The sequence below is a fragment of the Trichomycterus rosablanca genome, chromosome 23, assembly GCF_030014385.1.
Source record: "Trichomycterus rosablanca isolate fTriRos1 chromosome 23, fTriRos1.hap1, whole genome shotgun sequence".
In the NCBI taxonomy this organism is placed as follows: domain Eukaryota; kingdom Metazoa; phylum Chordata; class Actinopteri; order Siluriformes; family Trichomycteridae; genus Trichomycterus; species Trichomycterus rosablanca.
Genome location: NC_086010.1, coordinates 12,909,563 through 12,923,512, shown reverse-complemented (window position 1 = coordinate 12,923,512; position 13,950 = coordinate 12,909,563). Strand labels below are relative to the sequence as shown.

General features: G+C 40.5%; 1 protein-coding gene across 2 annotated transcripts in view; it reads left to right on the top strand.

The window, feature by feature from the left end:
- The window catches only part of LOC134301103 (ankyrin repeat and SAM domain-containing protein 6-like), a 50,030-nt gene that overhangs the window by 15,393 nt on the left and 20,687 nt on the right, over positions 1-13,950 (top strand). For both annotated transcript variants that reach the window (XM_062985653.1, XM_062985652.1), the window contains exon 5: positions 2,846-2,952. In XM_062985653.1, coding sequence (XP_062841723.1) covers positions 2,846-2,952 — 107 coding nt within the window. The remainder of the gene's footprint in view (positions 1-2,845; positions 2,953-13,950) is intronic.

Sequence of the window (13,950 nt, the reverse complement as noted above, 5' to 3'; positions counted from 1 at the left end):
AACTCATTAAAATCTTTGCTAGTACAAAATGGGGTGCTGACCTCTCTCTATTCCATTTGTAAAAAAAAAAACTAGACTATGAAAGCTTCATACACAGCTCAGCTAGAATATCATATTTAAACAACCTGTATACTATCCATCATCAGGGAATCATACTCACACTTGTAGCATACTGCAAACCCCTTATCCAGAGCCAATACATCAATACACAACAATCCTTTTTGAAACTCAGACATTTAAAACTAGCACTGCAATACACGATCAAAGCAATAAGTAACCCCAAAAACCCAGCACACAAAATGCTCAACAAACTACCAAGCTATATACAATAAACCAAGCACAATACAACCATACGGAATGCAAATAAAACAACATACAGGTGCTGGTCATAAAATTAGAATATCATGAAAAAGTTGATTTATTTCAGTAATTCCATTCAAAAAGTGAAACTTGTATATTATATTCATTCATTACACACAGACTGATATATTTCAAATGTTTATTTCTTTTAATGTTGATGATTATAACTGACAACTAATGAAAACCCCAAATTCAGTATCTCAGAAAATTAGAATATTGTGACAAGGTACAATATTGAAGACACCTGGTGCCACACTCTAATCAGCTAATTAACTCAAAACACCTGCAAAGGCCTTTAAATGGTCTCTCAGTCTAGTTCTGTAGGCTACACAATCATGGGGAAGACTGCTGACTTGACAGTTGTCCAAAAGACAACCATTGACACCTTGCACAAGGAGGGCAAGACACAAAAGGTCATTGCTAAAGAGGCTGGCTGTTCACAGAGCTCTGTGTCCAAGCACATTAATAGAGAGGCGAAGGGAAGGAAAAGATGTGGTAGAAAAAAGTGTACAAGCAATAGGGATAACCGCACCCTGGAGAGGATTGTGAAACAAAACCCATTCAAAAATGTGGGGGAGATTTACAAAGAGTGGACTGCAGCTGGAGTCAGTGCTTCAAGAACCACCACGCACAGATGTATGCAAGACATGGGTTTCAGCTGTCGCATTCCTTGTGTCAAGCCACTCTTGAACAAAAGACAGCGTCAGAAGCGTCTCGCCTGGGCTAAAGACAAAAAGGACTGGACTGCTGCTGAGTGGTCCAAAGTTATGTTCTCTGATGAAAGTAAATTTTGCATTACCTTTGGAAATCAAGGTCCCAGAGTCTGGAGGAAGAGAGGAGAGGCACAGAATCCACGTTGCTTGAGGTCCAGTGTAATATTTCCACAGTCAGTGATGGTTTGGAGTGCCATGTCATCTGCTGGTGTTGGTCCACTGTGTTTTCTGAGGTCCAAGGTCAACGCAGCCGTCTACCAGGAAGTTTTAGAGCACTTCATGCTTCCTGCTGCTGACCAACTTTATGGAGATGCAGATTTCATTTTCCAACAGGACTTGGCACCTGCACACAGTGCCAAAGCTACCAGTACCTGGTTTAAGGACCATGGTATCCCTGTTCTTAATTGGCCAGCAAACTCACCTGACCTTAACCCCATAGAAAATCTATGGGGTATTGTGAAGAGGAAGATGCGATACGCCAGACCCAACAATTCAGAAGAGCTGAAGGCCACTATCAGAGCAACCTGGGCTCTCATAACACCTGAGCAGTGCCACAGACTGATGGACTCCATGCCACGCCGCATTGCTGCAGTAATCCAGGCAAAAGGAGCCCCAACTAAGTATTGAGTGCTGTACATGCTCATACTTTTCATGTTCATACTTTTCAGTTGGCCAACATTTCTAAAAATCCTTTTTTTGTATTGGTCTTAAAGTAATATTCTAATTTTATGAGATACTGAATTTGGGGTTTTCATTAGTTGTCAGTTATAATCATCAACATTAAAAGAAATAAACATTTGAAATATATCAGTCTGTGTGTAATGAATGAATATAATATACAAGTTTCACTTTCTGAATGGAATTACTGAAATAAATCAACTTTTTCATGATATTCTAATTTTATGACCAGCACCAGTATATATGCCTAAATCCAACTTAATATTATTCTTCACATGGCTCATAACAAAAAAAAAAAGCAACTGCACACCCGAATAATTCCTTGCTCACCTGGCCATATATATGATAAATCTAGAACAACAAATCAAGTTACAGCTGCAGAAACCACACACCAACACAAGCAAAGTAAACCTACCTCTTCTTAACTAAACACATTAACTACACCAATTATGCCTTTATGCTTTGAAGACAGTTAAATCTGAACACCCCACTGTAATCAAAATATTGAGAATAATCAATAAACTCACAGACCAAAACTTAATATGAGATTATGCTGGTTACCAGGACATAGTGGAATAACAGCAAATGGAAAAGCAAATGGCAGGAGGAAGAACTGTGCAGATAACCATAAACCTAAAAATACAATAGACACCAAACCTATACTAAATGAGTACATCAAAAACAAATGGTAACTGGAATGGGACACTCGAACAATACTCGAATATATGAGATATACCTCAATATTAGAGACAAACCAAAAACGCTCCTTGGAATATGCATAGAATTTACACAAAATGTAGACTCAGCCACTCCAACCTGACACTTTAACACCTAATTAATGGAGAAAAGCCTACACCATGTGAAGCAGAGTCGAACACCCATTACTATAAAGCATATCCAGACTAAGTGCCCAACAAATAACAAAGAAAAAGAAAGATTACACATACCCAAAACAATAAGAAACCCTCAATCAGAAGAATATGGTTTTCAGCTTTCATGCATTGAGAACAAATGGCAACAAATTATTGCAGTGATGTTTGATTTTATAATTCTCTAAGACACAATCTCCATTTATAAATTTTAACTTTTTTCAGAAATAAGGATGTGGTAAAATATCTCCTAAATCAAGGAGCAGATGTAAATCTAAAGGCCAAGAATGGATACACAACCTTTGACCTCGTCATGCTTTTAAATGACCCAGGTAAAACAAAATAATTTTTTTTATGTGTGTATATATATATATATATATATATATATATAGTCGTGATCTGCAGTTTTATTGATATTGATATTATTATTATTATTATTATTATTATTTATGGACATGGACAAGTTTTTCTGTATCACTCTTAAGATTCTTAAGGCCAAACTTCAGCATTAAACAGCTTACCCATGAATTTCTAAAAGGGCTGTTAAAAGTAGGTGATTTGGCATTGTAATGTTTTGCATGACATCAAAACTTACATTTTCCTTTTGATTTGACATATTGTATTTCATCTGGAGAAAAAGTACTTTTTTGTTTATAGGGTGCAGTTTTGGGGCTGAGTACTTATAAAGGCATTGTGTTTTTTAATGCTGCATATCTACTAGAAAATTTTATCAAGTAAACTTTTATATCAACATAGTTGCCCACAGTGTTTATAATAATGAAGGTGGATTAATCTACTTCTGAATGAGATTAGTGTTTATTTTAAACAATTGACATCCAGATACATTATTTGGGTTGGACTACATCACATGTACTATAAATCTATTAATGAGCTTATGGTGGCTGGAGAAGCCAAACTAAAGACAAGCTTTATTAAAGGTATCCATTTTTCCTCATTTGTTGCCTGAACACATGAAGGTAGGTAATGACGTAATTTGGAGGTTCTATTCAAAGGAAAGAAAAAATTGAGGCTGTGTAAAGTTTCTACTTCTTTTTATGCTTTGTATACCATTATAAAAGCCTGATAAAAAAAACTGCATTGTATAAGTAGTACAAGCCCAAATCAGAAAAAGTTGGGACAGTATGGAAAATGCAAATAAAATAAAATTGCAGTGTTCATGCTATGACACACCCACCATCATGTTTTAGAAATTAGGTGGTATGCTTTATATCATGGCCAGTGCCTTTTTGTTTCCACACTTTGCTCTTGCCATCTCTCTAAAACAGGTTAATCTTACAGTTTTTCTCGATTGCTTTGGTGCATTTCTCTGATCAGAATTAAAATTCTCATAACTGTTAGTTCAGCCTCCACAAGATTTAGTCATTTGTGCACATCATAGTAGCAGTTTCTCATTCCTTCCAACAAATTGCAAATCCTTTTGGACATGCATCAATTGCTTCCATACAATTCTCTGCTGTTTTATAACATTATCATTTGCTTATGTCATGTCAGTCAAAATGAACTATACTTATGAATGCTGAATAGTCATTCCCTATGAAACTAATAGTCCTCATTTCATTGCTTGAATCATTACATACAAAAATGTTGAACTAGTTGTCAAAATCAGTATATTGTATGTTCTAATTCAGTTCCAATATGTACTGCAATATTGTTTACAGTTGTGCACAGCTCTACCCAAAGGGTGTTTCTTATGTTTGTTGTAAATAAGTTTGTACTTTGCTTTAGCACAATGCTGTGAACAAATTAGAATTGCAAAGAGCATATGCAGTAAAAATGTGAAACATAAGTATTGAGTGTCTTGTACTCATTTACGTCACTAAATACAGTAATGTGTAACTTAACTGTAGATTTCAGATGGGTGTGCTAATAGTGTGTATAGTGCTGTCTTGAGCATTTTCAGGTAGTGTCACCATGATCTGACTTTTTTGCATTGGAAAACACTTACAGAGTGAACTGTCATAATGAAAACATGACAAAGCCATTTGACTATCTTGTTCATAAACAATGGTGTCAGGACTTTTTATTTTGATGACGCTGACACTTTCATTGACATGAATACTTGCTTTTGAGGAATGAACTGTCCATTTTGAGCAAGTGACACGCTTTTGCAGGTTATCAACTAGGTTTTGCAGTTTGTACTAATTGTTTTGAGAAATGCACTTACTGTTGTGCAAATGTTAATGGGGATGTGAGAAATGCACCAAAGCTGTTGTGACCCTCGGGTTCGTTGTGTTTAGTTACTTATTACTGCGATAAGTATTCACGGAGGCAAGGATGGTATACAACATCTTTACTCAAACCCCACGACATACACAGCCCCAGTAATCAATCACAGAACAGATTACACAGAACACAGATCTTGACAGCCCAATATAATCGAGCACCGAGTGCTCATCAGAATATACCACGTCCCTCTTGAGACGTGGCTCACGAATCTAGTCATCTGAACATAAAGCATGAACTGATAAGCATTAACTCAAACTCGATCACTTTTCAATATGTGTACTCCAAAACGCTATAGAACATATTTTCATTGCGTCATTTTCATTCATCGTGTTGCGTTCTGTCCACCCTTGTGTTTAGGCTTCTCTGCCAATGAACATTCACCGTCAACATGAATCTTTCCAACTTAAACCTTTCTTTCCTTTTTTCTGTTTGCCTTTTTTTTATTTTTTTTATTACTATTTTATAACCAAACACATGTTGAACACTAAACACAGAATCAGTCTCTGTACCTGGCAGGTCGTTTGACTGCCCTACCGGACCTAGTGTGGTATGTAGGGTCATCATCCTTGCTCGATGAAGGTATAATGTGTGTTGTGTCATTCTGTGATGGGACTGACTCATGTATCTGGGAAGGCGATACCTCCAAATCAATCTGATCATCAAGGTGAGCGTCCTTGAACAGACTGTGGTGTATCTTCCTCAGATGTCGTCTGTTCCTCCTGAGTGTCCTACCCACTGGTGTTTGCACAGTGTAGGAGCGCGGTTCATCTCTCTGCTGGATGACAACTCCGGGCTCCCAACCTCGACGTGTCTGCATGTGTACCGTGTCACCTGGGCTCAGCACAGAAAGTGGCTTTGCACACTGATCACGCTGTTTCTGGCGACATTGCAGGTCACGTATTTTCTCTTGTACATGTTGTGGTGTGGACTGTTTCAGCACGGCACTGGAACAAGGAAGTGTGCTCCGCAGGACTCTTCCCATCAACATTTGCGCAGGCGACATGTTCAGTCCCGTCACCGGTGTGTTTCTCAGCAACAACAGCACAAGATGTGGGTCAGTTCCGCTCTGCATTGCTTTCTTCAGCGCATGTTTCACAGTCTTTATTGACCTCTCGGCCATTCCATTTGAAGATGGAAAACCTGGGCTGGAGTGAATGAGCTTGATCTCCCATGAAGCTGCAAATGTTTTCATTTCGTAGCTGGCAAAAGGGACGTGATTGCTCACCAGCTCTCTGGGGATCCCATGTCTTGCAAAAACCGACTTCACTCTCTGAATGACTGTGTGAGCTGTTGTATCAGGCAAATTGAGCACTTCTGGATATTTGGTCAGATAATCAACTAGCAGCAAATATGACTGACCTTTCAGCTCAAAGATATCTGCTCCGACTTTCATCCATGGAAGCTCTGGAACGTGATGGGGAATAAGAGGTTCTCGCTGATGTTTGGGTTGTAACTGCTGGCATTGCACACACTTCTCAATCATTGTTTCTATAGCTTGCGCCATGCCTGGCCAATAAAGGATTTTTCTTGCTTTGGCTTTTGTGCGCTGCACTCCTTGGTGTGCAAGATGCAGTTTTTTCAAAATTACTGTCCTGTAGCTCTGTGGTATGACTATTTTCTCTCCCATCATGACGATGTCATTCTGGATGCTGATGATGTCTCGCATTGGCCAGTAGCAGTGTAGGGACTGGTCAAGACTGCACTTCTTTGTAGGCCAGCCTTTCATGTGTTTTTCACACACCACCTGTAACACGCTATCTGTGGCTGTTGCTTCTTTCAATCCTTTGAGTGTTTCTTCACTCAGAGCGTCTGTAGGCTCTAAGACATATACAACTTTCTCCTCGCAGGGATTCTCATTGATATGTTCATTGTCACTACCTACTGTGGCACGTGACAGAGTGTCAGCAATGTGCATGTCCTTGCCTGGTGTGTATGTGACATGTAGGTCATATTTTTGCAGTTGTAGCAGCATTCCTTGCAGCCTTGCTGGCGCTTTGCTCAGCGGCTTGCGTATGATGATCTCTAGCGGCCTGTGATCAGATTACTGACCTGCCGTAGACATACTGGTGGAATATTTTAATTGCAAACACAATGGCAAGTAATTCTTTTTCTATCTGTGCGTACCTCTTTTCAGTCTCTGTGAGTGCACGTGAAGCATAGCACACTGGCTGACCTTCCTGTAGCAGACAGGCTCCCAACCCATCTTTTGAGGAATCTGCTTGTAGTGTGAGTGGTTTCTTATGGTCATAGTACCTGAGCACTGGGGTTTGTGTGAGTGTGTCCTTTAGTACCTTCAGAGCTGCGCTGTGATGAGGACACCACTGCCAAACTGCGTCCTTCTTCAGTAGCTGTCTGAGAGGAGCCGTGAGTGAAGCTCCATTTGGAATGTATTGTGCCAGGAACTTTGTCATGCCTAACAGATGTTGGAGACTTTGCTTGTCCTTTGGGGTTGGCATGTCCACAATTGCTTTGACCTTAGCGTCATCTGCCTTCTGGCCAGCTGCTGTGATGATATGTCCCATGTATTTCACTGTGTCTACTTTGAACTGAATTTTGGACTTAAACTTAAACTTCACATTCTCTGTTTTTGCTCTCTCAATTACCTTTTGTATGATTTTGTCGTGCTCGTGCTCCGATGAAGTTGCAATGATCATGTCATTGGCTATGATGTGTACACCTGGGATGTCACCGAAAGTCTCACAATTCTTTTGTTGAAAAACTTCACTTGCTGACTTGATCCCAAAAGGTAGTCTGAGGAAGCGAAAACGACCCCATGGCGTGTTAAAGGTGCAGAGCTTTGATGGCTCGTCTAACTTGATCTGCCAGTATCCGTCTTTCTCGTCCAAGATGGAGAAGATGGATTTTCCGGCTAGCTTGCTGCGCACATCTTCAGGAGTAGGAATGGAGTAGTGCTGGCGTTTAACAGCTCGATTCAGGTCGCAAGGATCCAAACACACCCTAAGCGTACCATTTTTCTTCTTTGTAATGACAAGACTGTTAACCCATTCTGTTGGCTCACTGACCGGAGTTATCACTCTCCTTTCCTGCAGATCAGTCAGTGTCTTTTTTAACGAATCCAAGATAGAGAGAGGCACATTCCTGCAAGCATGGATCACCGGCATGACCGTTGGGTCAGTGTGTATATGGTGAACTCCGGGAAATTCACCTCTGCGTATCTATGCAGTAGCACCTCTTTGGTGGCTATTGGTGACCTTGGCTGTGGGGACTTGGCTATGAGTGCTTCAACCCTTTTCAGCAGCTGCAGCTCCTCGCATGCATCTCCACCTAAGATTGGTTTGTCTGCGTGCCTGGTTAAGTGGAAATCAAGCAAGGCTTTGCATTTGGTCGTCCTGCATTCTAAAGACACAACACCATCTACGGGCAGGCGGGTACCACCAAAGGCGATCAACATAGTCTTTGTGGGCCGTAACTGAGATTGACCAGGTAACTGCTGATACAGGTGCATGGGAAGCACATTTGCATCTGCTCCTGTGTCTAGCTTGAAGTCTATCTTTCTTTCAAACGAGCATCATTTATGCTGAATACTAACTTATCTCTGATCATGTCATCTTCGTTTACGGCAACTTCGTTTTCTTTTGGCGTCGCTCTGTGATGAACCTGTCCACTGATGTTTCTGCTGACATCGTGTGCGACCAGAACTGATAACGTTCAAAGACAACATTCTTTTGCGGGCTGCAGTAATCTCTGAATGCTTTCAAAATGTCCTCCATTGTAACCGCGCCATTTTCTCCTGTCGATGCAATGGTGAGCATGTTATAAACTTCTAATGCATCTTTGCCGCCAGTATGAAGTAGAATGGCTTTTTTAACCTCTTCTCCTTTGTCTAACGCACCTGAAGCGACCATATACAGCCTAAATCGTTGTTCCCATCTCCGCCAGTTTTCAACCAAGTTGCCTGTGAGAAAGTTTTCACTTGGTGAACTTCTGGAAGTTTTTTTTTTTTTTTTTTTTTTTTTTCTTTACAGTACCGTCCTTATCTTACTCCGCAACTCCATCTTCTGACACCATGTTGTGACCCTCGGGTTCGTTGTGTAACTTTACCAGTTTAGTTACTTATTACTGCAGTGAGTATTCACGGAGGCAAGGATGGTATACAACATCTTTACTCAAACCCCACGACATACACAGCCCCAGTAATCAATCACAGAACAGATTACACAGAACACAGATCTTGACAGCCCAATATAATCGAGCACCGAGTGCTCATCAGAATATACCACAAAAGTGACTGAGGAAAACTGTAATCTTATCTGTGCTCTAGACCTTTTCCCAAAATACTCTTTTGCAAACTGCAATGTTTGCAAGGCTGTTTTTAATATTTCGGACAGACAGTTCAGGATTTTTCTTCAATATAGTAAGGATTCTTCTGCCATTAACAGTTGAAGGTCTTTCCTGGTCTTCCAATTCCTTTGAGATTAATAAGCCTATAGGTGTGTTCTTCTTTTTTAATTATTATCCACACCTGTCTGTAATAGTTTTAATTTTGTTTTTAAGCCTCGTGTCAACTATACAGGTCCTTCTCAAAAAATTAGCATATTGTGATAAAGTTCATTATTTTCCATAATGTAATGATAAAAATTAAACTTTCATATATTTTAGATTCATTGCACACCAACTGAAATATTTCAGGTCTTTTATTGTTTTAATACTGATGATTTTGGCATACAGCTCATGAAAACCCAAAATTCCTATCTCAAAAAATTAGCATATTTCATCCGACCAATAAAAGAAAAGTGTTTTTAATACAAAAAAAGTCAACCTTCAAATAATTATGTTCAGTTATGCACTCAATACTTGGTCGGGAATCCTTTTGCAGAAATGACTGCTTCAATGCGGCGTGGCATGGAGGCAATCAGCCTTTCTCTTCACAATATCCCACAGATTCTCTATGGGGTTCAGGTCAGGAGAGTTGGCAGGCCAATTGAGCACAGTAATACCATGGTCAGTAAACCATTCACCAGTGGTTTTGGCACTGTGAGCAGGTGCCAGGTCGTGCTGAAAAATGAAATCTTCATCTCCATAAAGCTTTTCAGCAGATGGAAGCATGAAGTGCTCCAAAATCTCCTGATAGCTAGCTGCATTGACCCTGCCCTTGATAAAACACAGTGGACCAACACCAGCAGCTGACATGGCACCCCAGACCATCACTGACTGTGGGTACTTGACACTGGACTTCAGGCATTTTGGCATTTCCTTCTCCCCAGTCTTCCTCCAGACTCTGGCACCTTGATTTCCGAAAACAGTACTTTGGACCACTGAGCAACAGTCCAGTGCTGCTTCTCTGTAGCCCAGGTCAGGCGCTTCTGCCGCTGTTTCTGGTTCAAAAGTGGCTTGACCTGGGGAATGCGGCACCTGTAGCCCATTTCCTGCACACGCCTGTGCACGGTGGCTCTGGATGTTTCTACTCCAGACTCAGTCCACTGCTTCCGCAGGTCCCCCAAGGTCTGGAATCGGCCCTTCTCCACAATCTTCCTCAGGGTCCGGTCACCTCTTCTCGTTGTGCAGCGTTTTCTGCCACACTTTTTCCTTCCCACAGACTTCCCACTGAGGTGCCTTGATACAGCACTCTGGGAACAGCCTATTCGTTCAGAAATTTCTTTCTGTGTCTTACCCTCTTGCTTGAGGGTGTCAATGATGGCCTTCTGGACAGCAGTCAGGTCGGCAGTCTTACCCATGATTGCAGTTTTGAGTAATGAACCAGGCTGGGAGTTTTTAAAAGCCTCAGGAATCTTTTGCAGGTGTTTAGAGTTAATTCGTTGATTCAGATGATTAGGTTAATAGCTCGTTTAGAGAACCTTTTCATGATATGCTAATTTTTTGAGATTTTGGGTTTTCATGAGCTGTATGCCAAAATCATCAGTATTAAAACAATAAAAGACCTGAAATATTTCAGTTGGTGTGCAATGAATCTAAAATATATGAAAGTTAAATTTTTATCATTACATTATGGAAAATAATGAACTTTATCACAATATGCTAATTTTTTGAGAAGGACCTGTATACTCCGAAGTGTTTCAAAGCATACAATCAAGCTTAGGTGTCTTATGGCTGTGCTAACAAAGCAATGGGACACACCTGAGTATTCATAAATACAGTACATGTGAAGTCAAATGTTCCAAACATTATGGTGCCCTTAAATGAGTGGGACTGTGTAGAACAGGGGTGTCAAACTCATTTTCACCGAGGGCCACATCAGCATTATTGTGGCCCTCAAAGGGCCGATTGTAACGTATTCTGCTGTGATTGCAGTCTGTTGTTTTTCTTGGAGGCTAAATTCTGCATTTATATTGTCCTCCTTCACCACAGACACGGCCTCATAACACAAGAGACGCACTGTTTTCTCTTCCTGAAGCACAAACTTGTTTTCATTTTCATTAAATTTCCTCCTTCTGCTTAATTTTCTTACTTATCTTCTTGTACATTTTGGGATTATGTGTAAATATTTCTTAACATCATCTACTGGCGGGATGTGTCACTTTGCAGGTCACAAAATCAGCATGCATTTTGAGAGATGCAGTTAATGTAGGATTTTACAGTTTATTTTAAGACAATCATTCTGCCCTAATAGTTTATCCCCCTTTCTCAGCTAGACAGACAGACAGACAGCTCTCTTCAGAATACAGTTGGTTTTATTTGCTTCCCAGCTGTGTGATACACTGTGTGCACCAGAATGAAGTAAAAATACAAACAATAAAAACAATAAAGAACTTAATACAGTACAAGCACACAGCTGTAGTCAAGTGTTACATCTGGTACAATATGAGATTTAACCAAACGTAAAATAGCGCTAACGAGTTAGCATTTTGTGTAAAGATACTAATTGCTATAGTAACGGTAACAATTGTATATAATTACGGTAAATTTGTAACTAAAACGCTGTGATATACTCACTAAACATTTACAAACAACTGAGAATATAAACGCCACTACTTACAGACGATGCTTTGATATTATACAAGATAATTATTTATATTTATTATTATTGTTTACATTACTACCCGCGAAGGTCAAAGTTAGTTGCCATGACTACGATGTCACCGGTTGAATTTAAAGGCGCAGGTGTCCCATTAAATTATAAGTGCGTCTCTGTAACGACTCGAACCATCACAACTATCGTACAGTCGTTTAAGCTCTCGCGGGCCACATAAAATGACGTGGCGGGCCGGATCTGGCCCGTGGGCCGTGAGTTTGACACCCCTGGTGTAGAAAGTGTTGTAATCTTGACATAGTGAAACCGAAATGTATGCAAATATGCTTAAGGTTAATTGAGAATGGAATGTATATTTTAATCACATCTGATTCATTCGAAATTAATTTGAAATTTAATTACAGCAAAAATGTGGTGGGGGCAAAAACATTTTACAACACTGTAAATAAAGCAACTTGGGATCAGGAGTACTTAAGAGGCCCAAAGTTGTCATAACACAGTCTACTGCTGCATCAAGATATGCAAATCTGAAACTCTTTAAGAAAAAGTCATACAATTCTATACTAAAATTCCAAGATTGATGGGCCTGAGGTCATCTCAGATGGACCAAAAGACAATAGAATAATGCTGTGGTCAGATTTGATAATGTTTTTAAGGAGAAAAAACAGATGTCTAGTTCTGTGCCAAATACGAAAAGAGCCAGACTGTCAACCAAAGATGCAAAAGCCAACATCTGTCATACATCACTGCCGACGGCATGGGTGGCTTATGTGTGAAGGATTTTAGAGAGCTATGCCACCATCAGTTTGGCTTTGTAGACAAAAAGTGTGTGTGTTTGACTGGCATGCCTGCAGTCCTGATCTGACTTCCACTGAAAATGTAGGGTACATTACAAAGAGAAGAATTAGACAGCAGCAACCATGGGTTGTTGAGCAGAAGTTCTTTATCAAACAAGAATGGCGCAGCTGTAAAAACACACGCTTTCGAATACATCGTATCGAATCTCAGCTCTGCCATCCGGCTGAGCTGAGCAGCCACATGAACAACGATTGGCCTGTTGTTCATATAGGAGTAAGGTATTAAACCGGATAGGGACTCTTCATGGCTGGTGCACTGCGACCTCTGCTGGCTGACTGATGGTGCCTGCACAGGGACGGGGAAAGAGTGCACTCGCCTAGTGTGGGCGACAAAATGCATACGTGGGTTAGCTTCGTCCTCCTAAAATCAGAGCGAGGGTCAGCATTAGTGGAGAGGAAACGTGATGCAATCCCGCAATTGGACACGCTTTTTTATTTTAAAAAGGTCACGCACTCTAATATTTCGTTGGACCGCCTTTAGCTTTGATTACGGCACGTATTTGCTGTGGCATCGTTTCCACAAGCTTCTGCAATGTCACAACATTTATTTCTGTCCAGAGTTGCAATAATTTTTCCCCAAGATCTTGTATTGATGATGGGGGATTTAGGCTACTGCGCAAAGTCTTCTCCAGCACATCCCAAAGATTCTCAATGGGGTTCAGGTCTAAACTCTGTGGTGGCCAATCCATGTGTGAAAATGATGTCTCCTGCTCCCTGAACCACTCTTTCACAATTTGAGCCCAATGAATCCTGACCAAGTGCAGCAACCCCAGATCATAGCACTGACCCCACAAGCTTGTACAGTAGGCACTAGGCATGATGGGTGCATCACTCCAGCCACCTCACTTCCTACCCTGATGCGCCCATCACTCTGGAACAGGGTAAATCTGGACTCATCATACCACATGACCTTCTTCCATTGCTCCAGAGTCCAATCTTTATGCTCACTAGCAAATTGAATCAGTTTTTGCTGGTTAGCCTCACTGACAAGTGGTTTTCTTAAGGCTAAGAAAACACAGCTGTTTAGTCCCAATCCCTTGAGTTCCCTTCACATTGTGCGTGTGGAAATGCTCTTACTTTCACTATTAAACATATCCCTGAATTCTACTGTAGTTTTTCTACGATTTGATTTCACCAAACGTTTATTTGATCTCTGATCACGATCATTCAAGATTTTTTTCCGACCACATTCCTTCCTCGAAGATGATGTTTCCCCACTGTCCTTCCACTTTTTATTAATGCGTTGGACAGTTCTTAGATGTCCTTAGATGTCCTTA